This window comes from Crinia signifera, chromosome 7 (assembly GCF_055691185.1).
Source record: "Crinia signifera chromosome 7, ASM5569118v1, whole genome shotgun sequence".
Taxonomy (NCBI): Eukaryota; Metazoa; Chordata; class Amphibia; order Anura; family Myobatrachidae; genus Crinia; species Crinia signifera.
In genome coordinates this window covers 145,858,995-145,876,086 of record NC_139223.1, presented here as the reverse complement: position 1 = coordinate 145,876,086, position 17,092 = coordinate 145,858,995, and the positions used below count along the sequence as shown (strand labels likewise).

At 43.8% G+C, this 17,092-nt stretch overlaps 1 protein-coding gene across 1 annotated transcript in view; it reads right to left on the bottom strand.

The window, feature by feature from the left end:
- The window catches only part of TTC21B (tetratricopeptide repeat domain 21B), a 110,492-nt gene extending 94,000 nt beyond the window's left edge, over positions 1–16,492 (bottom strand). Inside the window, exons 1-6 of the mRNA XM_083153910.1 lie at positions 16,266–16,492; positions 10,504–10,633; positions 10,291–10,401; positions 10,038–10,204; positions 8,189–8,311; positions 4,518–4,675 (exon numbers count right to left, since the gene is read on the bottom strand). Coding sequence (XP_083010036.1) covers positions 4,518–4,675; positions 8,189–8,311; positions 10,038–10,204; positions 10,291–10,401; positions 10,504–10,633; positions 16,266–16,298 — 722 coding nt within the window. The 5' untranslated portion in view covers positions 16,299–16,492. The remainder of the gene's footprint in view (positions 1–4,517; positions 4,676–8,188; positions 8,312–10,037; positions 10,205–10,290; positions 10,402–10,503; positions 10,634–16,265) is intronic.
- Between the last annotated feature and the right edge of the window lie 600 nt (positions 16,493–17,092).

Genomic DNA, 17,092 nt, shown 5'->3' with positions numbered 1-17,092 from the left:
TCTGCACAGTTAGGGCCATGGTGGGAATGGAACCCATGTCCTCAGGGCTGTGAGGCAGTAATGCTAACCATTACACCATCCAATACCTGTGTGGGGTGTGGATTAGCTCAAAATATTTAGGTACACAGGCAAAAGGTCGACACCAAAAGATTAACATGCACTAGGTCGACAGTGACAAAAAGGTAGACACAAGCAAACGGATATTGACAAAAGATCGTCATGGCAATGGTCAACACATCAAAAATGTTGAAATTTGTTTTTCAGGATTTTTTGGGAGCCAACGACCATGTGCACCACCAATTACTGTATAGTGTGTGCTTTCATTGCTTTGGACCAGGTGCCTTGTTGCGATCCACACACTTCGCTGTTCCCGATCAAAGTTCACATGGATGGAAAGCATGAAAAAGGCCAAATAAAAGTGAAAACCTTGTGTTAACCTTTTCATGTGTTGACTATTGCTATCTGGACCTTTTGGTGTCAACCTACTGATGGTCTACTTAGACATTGTCTGTGAGCCATCCGGATACCATCTGGGTGATGCCTATATATCTTTCTTCCTGTGACCCCCGCATATACCGGGTGTATAACACTAATAGACACGTACATTTCCCATATATGCCTTAAGTCTTCCTTGGTTGGCATAACGCCCACCCCGGTTTGGGTTCACAGGTGTAAAATAGAATTATTGAGGTCAGGGCCGGCTCTACCACTAGGCAGCTTTAGGCAGTTGCCTAGGGTGCCAGGATCTGGGGGGGCGCCTACAAGTCTGAATCCTGGAATAGAGTCTGTTAACAATGCAAGTGCACAGCCAAGCTCCAGTGGAAGAGCAACGGTCACATTTGGATCCCGTTGTGAACCGCACAGGTGCTAGTCAGGAGCCAGGTGACTCCGTTGCCTCTGGGAGTTATGCCCCGGGGGGTAGTAGGTTGATGTTTTGCCTAGGGTGCCAAGAAACCTTACACCGGCCCTGATTGAGGTAGGTCATTAAAAGCGATGGGACGAATACATATTATCCATGGATATCAAGAATTGCATGTTCTAGTCTAAGAAGGTTACAATGTCTTTGTAGATTTGTGACCAACGATTCCCAGATTTTAGCTGTGAAAAAATTAGGTCAGTCATGGCCACTCTCGTGGCACAGAGCGTTGGAGATCACTTGATCGAGGAAGAATCAGTACTTGTGTATTAGCAGGGCGCCCGGCTACGCTGACAACGTAGCTTAGGCTACGTTGTCAGCGTAGCCTAGCGGGGCGCCCTGCTAATTATGTGCCTGTGCTTTTAGACTTACTTAGGGCGGGCGGCGGGGCTTAACCAGCGAGCTCGTCGGGCTGAAGGGCGGGCAGCGGGGCTTGAGCGGCGGCCGGGCGGAGGGGGGAGATACCGCCAGCACCCGGCGGACACCAACAGCCGACAGGGGGGGGAGGTTGGGAAGCGTACTGGGGCGGTCACTAACACAATCGTATCCCCACTATCCACGTCATACCCCCATTGTCCACGTGGGCGTGGAGTTAATTTTATAAAGTGTGGCGAGCGCAGCGAGCCCCGTGAGGGGACGCGTATCCGCGTGTGCTCGCCACGCTTCGGGCACGGTGGCTCGCCACACTTTATAAAAAGTATCTCCACGCCCAATGGGGGTATGATGTGGATAGTGGGGATATGAACCATTATGTATTAGCACAGCTCCAACTACATAAATTACGTAGTTTACATAAGTTACATAGTTTACGTAGCCAGGATAGTGGTGTATTATATTCTCAATACACCACTACACAAACTACGCAATGGGCTAATACATAAGTACCTAAGAATCTTTACCTTAAATGGAGGAGCACTACCAGAAGAGGCCACAAGCACTATAGTACCACAGTTAAATGAACATTTTCTATAAATACAATTTTGTCCCTACTGAGGAGGTAGCATATTATAGGAGGGAAACACAAGGACAGGCACCAGTAATAGCATAGCTTGTAGGTCCAGAAGGGAAGCTATATGATGCAGAAGTGCCTCAGAGGGGGACAAACCCTCTGAGGCACTTATGTACAGTATTATATAGCTTCCCTTCTGGACCTAAGTGCCTCAGAGGGTTTGTCCCCCTCTGAGGCACTTCTGTATCATATAGCTTCCCTTCTGGACCTACAAGCTATGCTATTACTGGTGCCTGTCCTTGTGTTTCCCTCCTATGTCCCTATAGATTGTAAGCTTGCAGCAGGGCCCTCCTACCTCCAAGTCTGTCTGTTGTTACCCAGTTTGTTTTATCACTGTCTACTATTGTAAAGTGCAACGGAATCTGCTGCGCTATATAAGAAACTGTAAATAAATAAATGATAAATACTAGGTCTTTACAGGTCTTCTGTCTTCTCGATAGCAGAAATTGATTCTTATAGAGCACAAAATAGAGGGGGTATTGAATTAAAATTAGCATTGACAGCATTACAATAACCACCCTTTGAGCCACTTGAGTCAGTGAAGCCAGTTCCACAGCAGTGAAAAAAAAAAGCATCTTTTTAGCATAAGATGGTTTATGTGTTTCACTAGAAACAAGTTATTGTAATTCCTTAATTGGGTCGTAATCTGGGGATGCGGTTGGCAGTTCGACAATTAAAAGGTTGACAGTCAATAGGTCGACAAGCCATTTGTCAACATGAAAAATGGTCAACATGGAAAAATGTCGACATGAGTTTTTCACATTTTTTTCCCAAAGTGGACATAGAGTTAGAGCTACAACCTATTAACCAATAGTAGTTGACCTATTTTTCAATGCCTATTAGGACCTTCTTAAAGCAGGGGTGGGCAATTATTTCAGCTGGGAGGCGACTTAATACTTTCAGCAGATATTCGAGGGCCACTCCATAGAGGTGGGCTTCCACGAAGCCCTGGTTCACACTGGGTGCTTGAGTCTGGCCTGCCCTGACTGTATGTCATTCATACTGTAGCATAGTTCTGTGTTTAACTAGTGTAGCGTAAGGAGAGGCACAGACAGCATCGCCCTTACACAAGTGTTACCTATGCCATCGATCGCTTCATAGTTGTGGGCTCCCATGAAGCCCTGTCTGACATCCGGCAGACATTTTGTTAACCCCCTCGGAGCTCGAGTCTGGCCTGCTTGTACTGTATGACATTCCTACTGTAGCGTATATATCTGCGTTTAGCCAGTGTAGCTAAATGAGATGCACAGACAGCACAGCCCTTACCCAAGCGGAACCTAGAGTATGGATCTGCGGTTGTCTTTGCTGCTTTCCCACCGCAGCGACCCATCTTGGCACGCTGCTTGTAACGAACGGGACGCACAAGTGTCTCTCATGCATCCTTGCCCCATTCATGGCAGAAGTACTGTATACTCACTCTCTTATCCCCATAGCCCACTATAAATAGCCTAATGAACGGCACGTCTATGCAATAGTATTTTCAGAAAAAAAGTGTCTATCGAATATACTGAACAGTACAGTAAAGTAGTTCTTGAGCTATAGTGCATTTCAATGGACACTTCATGCACACGCAATCTGGATCCTTTTGCTATAGCTTTGCATTAGACATCTGACGCCTGCGCAGTGGTGATTTTAAACAGCAACATCTGGTGGATGATCGCTGGTATTACACTCATCTGGTAACTCCATTCGCCAAATGCTAAGCTGTGATACTTATTGCACTGCCTTGCGACTAGGCGCGCTGTGGCGTATTGGCGGGACAATTGCCATAGGCAGGCTAGACGAGAGCGGCTCCATCTGTATTCAATGTAAGTATTAAAATTCAGTCTGTGTCACTATGCCTACAAGGAATTTTACCAGCATTGCCTTTCACTTCTCAGCATGCGTCTTGTAGTATCTTAAGTGTAACATGGATAAACACATCAGAACTAGTGTTCAATCTAGCACACGCCATCTTTGAAAACCCATGCAGTTCCTCTTCCCTGCCTGGGGTATCGCTGTCTGCTGTAGTGCTTCTAGCACAGTGCGGTCTATATATCAGCACTGATATGCAAACCAGACCTGTGCTAAAAAACACCACAGCTGACAGCGACACCCCAGGCAGGGAAGAGGAACTGCATGGGTTTTCAAAGATGGCAGCTGCTAGAATGAAACACTATTAACCCAAATACAAATGTATGTGAAAGACAAAGGAGTACAGAATAAAATATAAAAAAGTATGATGACCAACACAAAAATAAAACAAAGCATGCCAGTGGTGATCCCAGCCTGGCCATTTAATGCCCTTTCACATTAAGTTGTAAGCTCCCATTATTACCTTTACAATAAAGTGCTATGGTATTTGAGGATACAATAAGTAGGATATTTTTAGGTACAAAACACAAGCTACTGGGTTTTCTAAATCATGCTTCAACTACAAAGGATCACCAGCCCAGTGTTTTAAATTTCAGTTCAACAATTCAGTTCCATAATTGGTTCTGTGCTGTTTTCCTAGCAACTGAAATGCCACCAGCCCACACATTTTTCAACATCTCCAACTATCTGGAAACAAAGTACTTGACACATTTGTAGCGTGCGAGCTGCATACTGAACCTTAGCGCTGTCTCTACGGTCTGTTCCCAGTCTTGTAACGCCAACTGTAGCTTCATTTTCTTAATGAGAGCAGGGATAAAGTCTGGGTAGCTGGCTATGATTATGTTTACAGCTTCCAAGGCTCCAGAATAATTTTGCCGCAATTCATAATAGTGAGCCTACAAAAAAAAACATGAACACTCATTTTATTATGATCGACAATAAAATAAATATATATATGGGAGGATGGTGAAAATTGGATATTTTTTTAAATGATGTTAAACATTTTTTTCTTAGAATCTAAATAACAGGTATCCAGCTACAAGCTGGTATCCCTAGGTGGCGCTGCTTAGTCAAAAAACAATTAATCATTCAGAACCCAATTGGGATATGCATATATTTATTAAAAATATAAATTTATCATAAAAGGAAAAACATTCTCCTAAACATACATAGCATACAACATATAACATATAATATATATTAGGCGAAGCTGATGTTAGCTTTTGAGTGTCTGTATACTGAGGCTTTATATTATAAGATGACTGTTTGTCATATCCAGCTGACGAAGCCGCCGATCCAATAAACAGGCGGAGAAACGCGTATTGGGAGCCTCGCTCATTAGCCCGGAAGCAGCCCAGCCCAGCGCCGCAGTACATCTATACACAGCTTGTACTGTGCAACAGATAAGATCCATTGGACGGACACCACCTGGAGCCGGTCCCTTTGAAAAAAAGGTAGACCATCCAAAGGATTACAAATATACACCTGGCTCAGATAAAGGGAGGAAGTCCAATAGGACATTGCAGCAAAAATCTGTGAGATACATCTCCTATATACGGCCCTTGGGACTGGTAACTATTTAAGCTTCTATACTTGAAAATGCCTCTATGATATGACAAACAGTCATCTTATAATATAAAGCCTCAGTATACAGACACTCAAAAGCTAACATCAGCTTCGCCTAATATATATTATGTTATATGCTATGTATGTTTAGGAGAATGTTTTTCCTTTTATGATAAATTATATTTTTAATAAATATATGCATATCCCAATTGGGTTCTGAATGATTAATTGTTTTTTGACTAAGCAGCGCCACCTAGGGATACCAGCTTGTAGCTGGATACCTGTTATTTATATTTGCACTGTGAGAGGTACACAATTCCTCTGAATAGGAGGCTGCAGCTTGGTCAAAAGATAGAGTAATATCCCCACCAGTCTACTGCAGAAACCAGCGCTCTTGGGTGACCTTAGTGGCCACATACGTATTGTTTTCTTAGAATCCACTGGGAGGCACTGAGCACCCACTTAACCCCCGTTCGCACTGCTGCAAAAACCCGGGTATTTGCCAGGGCAAGTAGTAATTTCCCGTGTCGCGTCTGTGTGAAAGGGTCTTTGTGAAATTTCCGGGTGTTATGCCCCGGGAACTACACACGGGTTTTTTGCAGGGTTTTTCCTGGGTAATACATGGGTGTGTGGCAGTGTGAACAGGTTAGACCCGGGTTTTTCTCACAAAATGCAAAAAAGCAAGTTCATTGCATTGCTCAAAGCTGCTTTTTAAAACAGCCAATCAAAGATACTTTTTAAAAATCCAATCAAAGCTGCTCTTAGATGCCACACACTTGATGGCAGGCATACCAGGGGAAGCAGTGTGAACGGGGCAGACATGGGAATTTCCCGGGTCTAAGCTGTAGTACTGTATGAATGGGGTCTGTAGAGCTGAGAAGCTCTGTGCCCCGCCAAAAACACGGGAAAGAAAACCCAGTATTTTGCAGGGGCGGCAATGAGAACGCAGCAAGATTTACACCCTAGTTCTCCTGTTGAACGTTTACCCAAGATAAATGTTTTTCTTCTCCTAGGTGCGATGTTGCTTCTCTTCCTTTTAAATACTTTCTGTCCTGTCGTTAGGGCTTGTGAACAACTGAGTTCTCCGCAGGGTGGCAATGTATAAAAGGCAGGAGAAGATTTTGAAATGATTTAAAGTGGCAACGCTCTAAAGGATTCCCTAAACCCCAGGGCCCAATGTAGCCCTATGGTTTCAAAGAAAAGGATTCAGCTTAAGTATTTAAATCTAGTTTTCTTAGGACATGAACTATAAGCTCTAGCATTTTTCCTAGCATTGCCCACCAGCTGTGTTCTACTTTTCTGAATACATCTGGCTGTATTTGACGTGATTACCATGGATAGTGAAACACTTTATTAGTATTTGCAATAAAATATTTAGGGTGTGATAAAGAAATCATATATTTATCCCTTTGGGATGAGCAGGATCCTTAAACTGCATACATACTCTACAAAATGAAACACTATTTGCAACAAAGTATCATAGAATGACTTATATGGGTTGAGCCAGTGGTTCCCAAACTGTGTGCCGTGGCTCCCTGGGGTGCCTCGGGACACATGCAGGGGTGCCCTGGGTTGGTGGTCCAGGACCAACTCAAATTATTAATGGTTAATTATTTATGAGCAAAACCAGTTCTGGCAGCTGCCAATCATAAAATGTGTTCAAACAGAAGCAAATCCTGTCCTTTACCACATAACTGACTCTAAGAATCGCATATAAACCCCATCAAATTATTTTTTAATGGCCTAGGGGTGTCGTGAAAAAATTCTGATACTCCTAGGGTGCCGTGATTTAAAAAAGATTGGGAACCCCTGGGTTGAGCTGTTCAATTTACAGGATAAATATTGGTTCAGATGACCAACCTTGGTTTTGGCACTGACTGTAAGATCCATTCCTCTTTCATCTACACATGCATGCATTGGGTCAAACATTAAAAGGTCGACACAGCTTAGGTCTAAACCTCAAAATAGGTGACATGCTTAAGGTTGACATGGCTGGAATGTCGGCATTGACACCGTATCAGTGCACAGCATCCTCTCTCCATGCTTTATGCACTGTGCCTCGCTATGCTCTGCACACTATCTTATTTTCCCCCACTCCCTAATGGATGGTAGGGCATGAACTACCGCCTGTCAGCACACTTCGGCTGAAGTAAACCCCATGTCAAACCTGTCGACCTAATGCGTGAGTCAATCTTCCAGCCACGTCGACCTTAAGCATGTTGACCTATTTGAAGTGATAACTTAAGCTGTGTCAACCTTCAGTGGTCGACACTATGCATGTCGACCTTTAGTTTGTCGACCCAACAAACATATACCATGACATTGGGGTAGTGTGGGTCAACTTAGATCAGGCACTAAATCAACAGGTATTAGGCTCCACCCTCCACTGCCCCTCCCCCTCTATAAAACCTGCCCACTCCACCCGCAAACATACACTAGTTATGCAATTTATTGTCTTTCAATAGAGTAGTGTTCATTCTAGCACCCTTCATCTTTCAAAACCTGTGCAGTTCCTCCTCCCTGTCTGTGGTGTCACGCCCTGCTGTGGTGCTTCTAGCACATTGTGGTCTGTATTTCAGCACAGATATGCATATCAGACCTGTGCTAGAAGTGCCACAGCAGAGAGCGACAACCCAGGCAGGGAGGAGGAACTGCATGGGTTTTGAAAGGTGCAGGGTGCTAGAATGAACACTGATATAGTAGACCCCAAATTAATACCATAAACAGAGAAGTGCAAAAAAAAACCCTTTCATTTATTAACCCCCCACCCAGCAGAATGAGTTCCACAAATGTTTCCCCCTATGTAATGCAACCAGCAAAGCACTTTTTGTTGGTAACCTTACCTTCCCCATCATAGCGAATGCATCCATTCCATCATGCAGTCCTTCCTCTAAGTACTTCAGAGCCTTTTTAGCATAAGCTTCTCTCCCACAGGACAAATCAAGCCATCCTTTTAAAATCAATCCCTGTAAAACCAGACAAGCTAATTTCATTTCCTCTCATCAGACAATACAAAGTCTATTCTGCTATGATTCGTCCTGATCTAATATGATTATGCTATATATAGTCATTTGTGATGTTACTTTGATAAATAAACATTACCCGTGTTGTAGAAATACACTGAGGATGACTTTCTGATTTGTATATGTACAGTATATGGCATTCATACTGTCACACAGCTAGTAATGTGATAGTATGGGGAAAACCTATATGGCTTAAAATTTTGTTTAGGATTATCAATACTGCTTTCAAATCAAGTCTATACGTGACCTGGAAGGGTGTGGCTCACAAGTCAGCCCTTGTCTAGATGTTACACTCTTTGCAGTACCTGAGAGGTGAGTGCATCTTTGCTGCTATCTAATACTTTGTAACACACATATGGTTAGTGTAGAGACTATGGGGGTATTCAATCTCCCGCCTCCATCTCCCGATGGGGGAGATGGCTGCGGGGCCCTATTCAATGCTGTCTTCCCTGACAGCATTGATCAGGGGATCTCAGCAGAACGAGCCCGACTTCACAAGCAGTCGGACTCATTTTGCAGAGAACGGCCGGGAAGTCACGAGCTCCCCGCTGCAGCTCGCCTCTTCCCAGCGGCAGCTCGCGACCACGCCCCCCTTCTAGTCCCGCTGTAGGCAGGACATTGAATCCTGCCTACAAATTCTAAGTCGAGCAGACCGAGAACGTGACAGGGTCACGGATGTTGGGCCAGCACGACAGCTGTGACCCAAGATTGAATACCCCTTAAAGGTAGGTACACACTAGACAATGCATAGTTCAAGATATGCATGATAACTATATTGTTACCAATATATTGTTCATAACATCCAGTGTGTATGAACTATATCGTTAACGATGCACGCTCCCGTGGGTCGTTATTTTATCTTCTCCATCATCTTTATTTACAGCTTAATGTTGACTACTGTTTATTATCGAGGACTGCATGCTCTGAGCGGGCACTGGATGATTCCGGATATTGTTAACGCTATTGTTCAGTGTGTATTGTTTGACCGGGACTTCCGTGTATAGAAGCCAAGATAGACAAAATGTGTTAGAACATAAAATACACTCAGAGACATCAATAGGGCAATTAAACTACAAGCTATTTCTCTGTATATTGCCTCTTTAATTGTGCTGGAGTTGCTTACCATTTAAGATTGAAAAGGTTACCTGTTCACTAGGCGAGTGCTTCCTTTATTACATTGTGAACTTACTCCAAATGAAGAACACAAGCAACAAGAACGTGGAATAATACAATAAACTTTTTTAAAAAGGCATAATGAAAATACTCACAGTAGTTTAAAATCTAAAAAAACCTATGGTTACACCAAGGTGATATAAAGGATTCAGTATTGAATCCTGGCGGTCGGGATCCCGGCGTTCAGAATCCCGACGCCGGAATCCCGACAGCCGAAATGCCGACAAGGGGGGGGGGGGGGGGGGGGGGTGGATCGCCCCCCCCCCTTGCGGGCTCGCTGCGCTCGCCACGCAGCGGGCCCAGTGCCTCGCTCCGCTCGGCACACTAATTTATTCTCCCTCCAGGGGTGTCGTGGATACCCACGGAGGGAGAATGTGTCGGCATTTCGGCGGTCGGGATTCCGGCGTCGGGATTCTGAACGCCGGGATCCCGACCGCCGGGATTGTAACTGCATCCCGATATAAACCAGCCAACACTGCAGACCAGCGTTACTTACATCTCTATTGCCATTGGAGATTTTGATCATCCTGTCAACATATTCTCGGGCTTTATCATGTCGTCCAACATGCCAAAGGAACAGACCAGCATAATATAAGGCTCGGTGACCCGCTGTTTTCCGCTGCTCCTTCATTCTCATTTCCAGGTCCTGGATGGTTTCTCGGTCTATACAGAAGAGAAGTTATTTAATCAATCTTCCGATGTTCAAATGATTATTGATAGAACTTATAAAGGTATATTGGGATACTTACCTGGATGTGAACTTTTCTTGTGAGCATAAATTAAAGCCATAAGACAACATAGTGAAATATCTGACTTGTCCTTTATGACTTCTAGTTCGCGGATGGACTCAGACACCTGATCTGAAATGAGCAAAGTATGTTTTTTATTTGGAGATCACTAAATTTACATTTTCTACAAAGAATTGGAGGTAACAGTTGATAATGTCAGCAGAAAGCTATTACCTTCCATTAACAACCCAAAGGCCCGGAAAAACAGGAATACAGGATCGTTAGGGTAGTCCTTGAGGCCCTCATTAGCCGATGTCCAAACATGATGATAATATTTTTCCTGGCAGTAGTTATTTATTAGTGCCTAGGAAAAAAATTAATATAATAATTATACTAGATTTTATTTTTTCCGGAAAATCCCTAGACTGTAACATTTACATTACGAATTTTGAAATTCATGATTGAATCTTAGGGGGTTATTCAATGATCCGGTCCTTGGTGAAATAGCAACCGTTTTTTGCCATTTTCGCAGAGATTATTTATGATCAGTTATTTACATATTCCAGAGCGCTTTACAGAGAATATTTGAACATTCAAATCAGTCCCTGCCCCAGTGGAGCTTACAATCTATATGCCCTACAGCACACACATTCACTCTAGGGTTAATTTGATGGGAACCAATTAACCTTCCAGTATATCTTTGGATTGTGGGTGGAAACCAGGGCCTAAAGTGGCAGGGGAACTCATTTCCCCTGCTCGCCACCATACCACATTAGGTGAGCCCAGGTTAGTGCCAGGATGTAAATGAAACCCCCTCATATTACACCACATAATATTACTCCTTACTATGTTATGACACACAGTACTGCCACATAGTAACATTACATCACTCAGTAGTGTCCCTTGTTCATGTTATGCTACACAGCAGTACTCCCCAACAAGTGTTCATGCTAGGCTGTTTTAGCGGGGCACTGCGCCCTGCCCGATTTTTAAAGGGCAAAATGCGCCCTGACCCTCTAGCAGCGCCCCGCTAAAAGAGCCTGCCTCCGACTCCGCCGGTGAGACCGGGGAAGCCCAGTGCCGCCATAGATGGCGATGCCCGTCTCTTCCCCAGCAGTGCAGAGCCTTCGGTGGGGCCGGTCCGCCCCCCTTACGCTGATTACTAGAAGGAACACTACCCAACCATGTATGGGATGCAGTAGTTTTGCTTAGTAGACAATGCCCACTGTAGTATTGCCCCTTAAACATAATGCCCACAGCAATAGTGCCTTTTGATGGCACTATTGCGCCAGAAAAAGGAAGCTGCTGGGACAGGCTTTCTGGGTTTGAATTGCTGGCTGTGGTGGAGGGGGAATTAATTCCCCTTACTATTAGAGGTGGGGGAACTCATTTACACCTCGTTCCCCCCCCCACTTTAACCCCTGATGGAAACCCACGCAAGCACCGGGAGAATATACAAACTGCGAACAGTTAGAGCCATGTAGGGAATCAAACCCATGACCTCAGTGCTGTGAGGCAGTAATGCTAACCATTACACCATAGATGGAATTTGCATTCCGACTTTTCAAAGTTTTATAAAAATTTTGTGGAAAACAATCTGAAAATCGGAATCCAAGTATTTTTCTGCAGCTAATTTATGATTTTAAAGGCAGTTTCTGTGAATGTATATTCGGCTTCTCAAAGAATGGAATCTGCAAATGCAAATCCCACTGTTACTAAACAGTGGGAAGATTTGGAGAGACAGATGTATTCTCGTGTCCCTATAACAGATCTCTATCTTCACGCAACACCCCCCGTGCCATCTTAGACTCATTAAAGGTATGGGATGTGGTCCTCCTTTTTTCAAAGTCATTTACTTTGCCCACCTGCCTGCTTTCATTACAAACTCTATCCAATATAATCCCTGACTTGAATTTGGCTCCCTGGAAATCCCATGGTACAGTTACCATTGCTGATATTGGAGATGGAATAACGATTACCCCATTTACTTATTTACAGACTCAATCTCCCCTTAACAGAACTATTCTCATACAATCATATTGCTCATTGGATAACAGGTTCACTGTGAACATCTGGACCAATACTCCTAACCTCACCTAATATTTTGACTCATCCCGTAATTTTAGGGGTTCTCGTACATAACAGCACAAGGTATTACTGTGGAAAGTAAATCACTCTCTCAATTGAAATGAGAATCTGAATTGAACTGCTCATTTACACAGAAACAATTCTCACAATTCTTTGCAACCAGAATAACCAGAATGCGTTCACACAGGCACATGTGCATACGCAGGGTGCGTGCACCCACGGCGAACAGACAGCGTGCACCCAGGACAGCAGGTGGGGGGCGGAGAGGGGCGTGGGGCGGCTCCATTAGTATATTGGAACACCTAGGGTTAAATGTAATAGGATGAGAGATTCAGAAAGTGAGAGATTTTGTAAGAAATCTCCAAATTTTTTAAAGCGGCAATCATTTGCACTTCAAAATCAAACTGTTTTTTGCAGTGTAAATGATTGCCGCTTTAAAAAAACCTGAAGATTTCTTACCAAATCTCTCAGCTTCTCAATCTCTCCTCCTATTAAATTTCACCCTTAGTGTTTCATGGATGTTCCCATGAGAACGCTGGATGTTCTCATGATACTGAAGAGTGACTTGAAAGTCACTTTGATATATGCGTGCACCTTCCACATCTTTCAATGGTCGGCGACCATCGAAATATGTGGGAGGTCCCCCCTGCTCTGCGAATGTTCGCAAACCCCTGCAAGTGAATCGCCCTTGCGACACCAGCCAACCATTCGCAAGGCAGATTTGGTGGACCCACAAGCCTTGTGAATCAACCAGAATAACCCCCTATGTCTAAATGTAATAATCACATAAAAATGCATTTCGAATTACTACATGTCCTAGATTTCACACCTATTAAATTACATAAGATTTGGCCAACGGTTTCTAAGATTTGCTGGAGGAATTGTATGCAAACAGGTGATGTTTTACATATATTCTGGTCCTGTCCCAGGATCCATGGGGTTGGGATCATTTGGTCTACAGCATGATGGTCGACAGTCATTAGGTCGATACCATTAGGTCGGCATTGGAAAAGGTCGACATGGTTCTAGGTCGAAAGGTCATTAGTTTGACAGGTCGGTAGTTCGACAATGTATAGGTCGACAGTGATAAAGGTCGACATGGGATTTTTCACAGTTTTTTTACCTGAATGTCAACACAGTCGACATGGACATAGTTTAAAGTGCACCGCATCGGTGCCTCGCTACGTTCGGCACACTATTTTATTCTCCCACCACGCCCTAGTGGATGGTAGGGCATGAAATACCACCTGTCGGCACATGTCGGCTCAAAAAACAGTAATAAAACCCATGTCGACCTTTTGACTGTCGACCTAGACATTGTCGAACTAATGACCTGCAATAGCACAAGACTGCATGAATCCCTCCCTCCCCCCATCCATTTCTAGAATCTATCAGAAAATCCATTATGCCTATCAGATGGAAACTCTAGGCTTGCCATACTCTCTCAAGTCCAGATCCCCATTAACCAAATGGTTTAGTTGGCACGAGTCTTCAACTTCTAGGGAGGGTGCTGATCTTCTACTTGACACTTTTGCAGGGTACACATCAGAACGATTTGGCCTCAATTCGTCCGAGTTAGATACAATCTCGACCGATTTGGGCATGTTTTAGGCCATTTCCAATCTGATTCCGATCCGATGCACGTCCCCGCTGGTCGTTTGGATGTTTTTCAGATCCTACCTGCTGCAGTCAGGATTTGAAAAAAATCCATTAAACTGGACACGGATCGTATGAAGATCATGTGCTTCAGTAGATTGTGAGACAATCGTACAATCATCTCAATCTGATCAGGATCTGCATCGTTCCGGTGTGTACCTAGCCTAAATTAACATACGCCCTTGGAATCTCTACTGTTTTTCTCATCATAATACTGACTGCTTTATTTTTATTTTTTTATTTCACTTTTTTTGTGTAGCGTTTGGATCTGTGCATTTTTGGTTACCGATGTGTAATGATTGTTTTAATGTAGAACGGTCTTGCAGATATTTTGTATATGGACGCTTTTCCTCCTGTTCCCCTTACCTTCCCTTATTATGTTCTCTGAACCCCTTCCCTTTCCGTAGTTAACGGAACAAAACTTTAAATAAAAACTCATTGATGATAAAAAAAAAAAAAAGCTATGATGAAGACGTGAAAAATATGTGTACAATGAATAAAGGTTATCCTGCATAACTGCCGACAGGAGGTATTTCATGTCCACTACGGCGTGGCAGGAGAATAAAATAGTCAAAGCACCATGCCCAAAGCATGGCGTGCGCAGAATGTGGACGTGTCCATGTAGACATTTGGGGCAAAAAAAGTGAAAAAAAAAATGTCCACCTTTTCACTGATGGCTTTGCGATTGTTGACCTAATGATTGTGTCAACCTTCCAACACTGTCGACCTACTTAAGGTGTTGACCTTCAATGGTTAACCGAATGCATGTCGACCTAAATTGGGTACACCCAATGACCCATACCCACAATAACCAGGTGTTTTTAGCAGTGGAAAAGGGGTATTAAAGGATAAGTTTATAATAGCTGCTGGCCAATCTTGGTCAACAATTTCCTAATTAATAATGCAGAGTAAAAAAGTGAACTTCTAATTAAAAACTCCAAAAAATTTGCACAAGCGCAGAGGGACCCCCTGGTTTCAGTCCCAGAAGTCCATGGTCAGCACCACATCACAAAGGACAGGTCTTATAGCAAGAGCTGTTCTTTGCTTTACTAATTACATATGTGATTAGTATGGATGTGTCACGGAGACATCATAACTGTGGGGTTTATTCTAGTTCATTCTTTCTGACAAAATCCTTCTTAGATGGACAAAACCATGAGCACTGCAGGGGGGCAGATGTAACATGTGCAGAGAGAATTAGATTTGGGTGAGTTATTTTGTTTCTGTGCAGGGAAAATACTGACTGCATGATTTTACACTTCACTTTGAAGAAAAACCCCACCCAAATCTAATTCTCTCTGCACAAGTTACATCTGCCCCACCCGCAGTGCACATGGTTTTGTCCATCTAAGAAGGATTTTGTCAGAAAGAATGGACTAGAATAATCCCCTGTGAGATAAACACTTAAGTATAACTGCTGCTACATCATCATGAAGAGAATCCAGTGTGGTAAGGCCCCATCCTTCCAAAATATCAACAAAAAATTTGTTTATGTGGCTGCGTGGGCCAAATGGGGCAGGGGGCACCAGTGGCAGACCTGGGGGGTGAGTAAGGGGGGGGGGGGGGGGGGGTGCAAGCTTTTCTCTCCAACCCCCCATCATGCTGGAAGAAACCAATGACAGGGCTAACTGCATCTACAGCAGCCTCTCTCCACAGCCCTGCACAAATCCATGTCAACTCAAAGCGTACCTCCCAACTTTGAGAGGAAGTAGCTCCCTCGGGCGGGACGCAGAAACGTGCCCAAAAAAAGGGATGTTCTTGCGGAAAGCGGGACAGTTAAGTATGCAATAGGGAAAAGTGGCGGCAGGTAAATAGTACCCACCACAACCCTCAGCAAAGCTGTCAAAAGGTACATAATCAACACCCAATTTTCATCCGAACCCCTAAGATTTCTATAGTTGACATTTTGACAGCTACCTTATGACTGTCAATATAATGCTGGCACACCAACCAAATGGTGCATGTAATCAGGCAGTAAGTTAACTGCATTTAAACAGATAAGTAGGGACATTTAAGCAATTAGAGATCGTACATGAAGGCAAGTGGGGCCATATATAAGCATGTAAGCATAGGAAAGTGCATGCAGGCAGGTAAGGCAATATACTGTAAGCAGGGAAGAGAGGTATATATATATATATATATATATATATAGTATATATATACACACACAGGTAGGTCTGTATGAAGGTAGGTAAGTATAACTAACGGTTTCCATCAGACAAAGATAAGAATAAAGATATAGATGCTCCCACCTGGGCATTGGAAATGACAGTATCTGCAGCCATGACGCTGCTGTGCCCGCCGCCCGGGAGAGGTCTCACACAATCTGCATCGGAGCTGACTGTGAAAACCCTGTGGAATGGATGGATCTAGCAGTCAGGAGCGATGATTTAACTTATCCCACCGGACGTACGCAGCAGGGCCTCCTAACAACAACCGCGGCCACCTACATGGAGACATACAGTGCAGCATCTACGTCATCAGCAGTCTTTTTTCCCATTATCAGAAGAACTGTGACTGTGAACTAGAGTAAAACCGACTTATTCAACTAAGCACTTTTTATTGTCTTCACGTCAGTACAAAGAGGCGGACATCTTGCCGAAGACTAAGAATTACCGAGGCAACCAGCATCAGCAGACGAGGCTGAAGTTGGCTTCTTATTCGGCCAGCTTCTTATTCGAGCTCCAGCTTCTTATTCGAGCTCCAGCTTCTTATTCGAGCTCCAGCTTCTTATTCAGAACAATCACTTTTACAAGGGTTAATGAATCATGGACCAAAAATGTGACTGCAGAAATCAACACAGGGGGGTTGCCTACATATGACCCACTTGCAATTTCTTTTGACCAACAATGATTTGGGCAGAAAATGGGCACAAAAATGGGCATGGGTCCCAGATATCATTTTGAATAAGTAGCTGGTGTCCTGCAAGGGTTAAACAGCGTTGGTCAAAAAATATTACACTGGAAACCCACACAGGGGGGTCACTTACATATGACCCACTTGACATTTCTTTTGACCAACAAGGATTTGGGCATAAATAGGGCAGTAAAGTGGGCATGGGTCCCAGAATCATCATTTT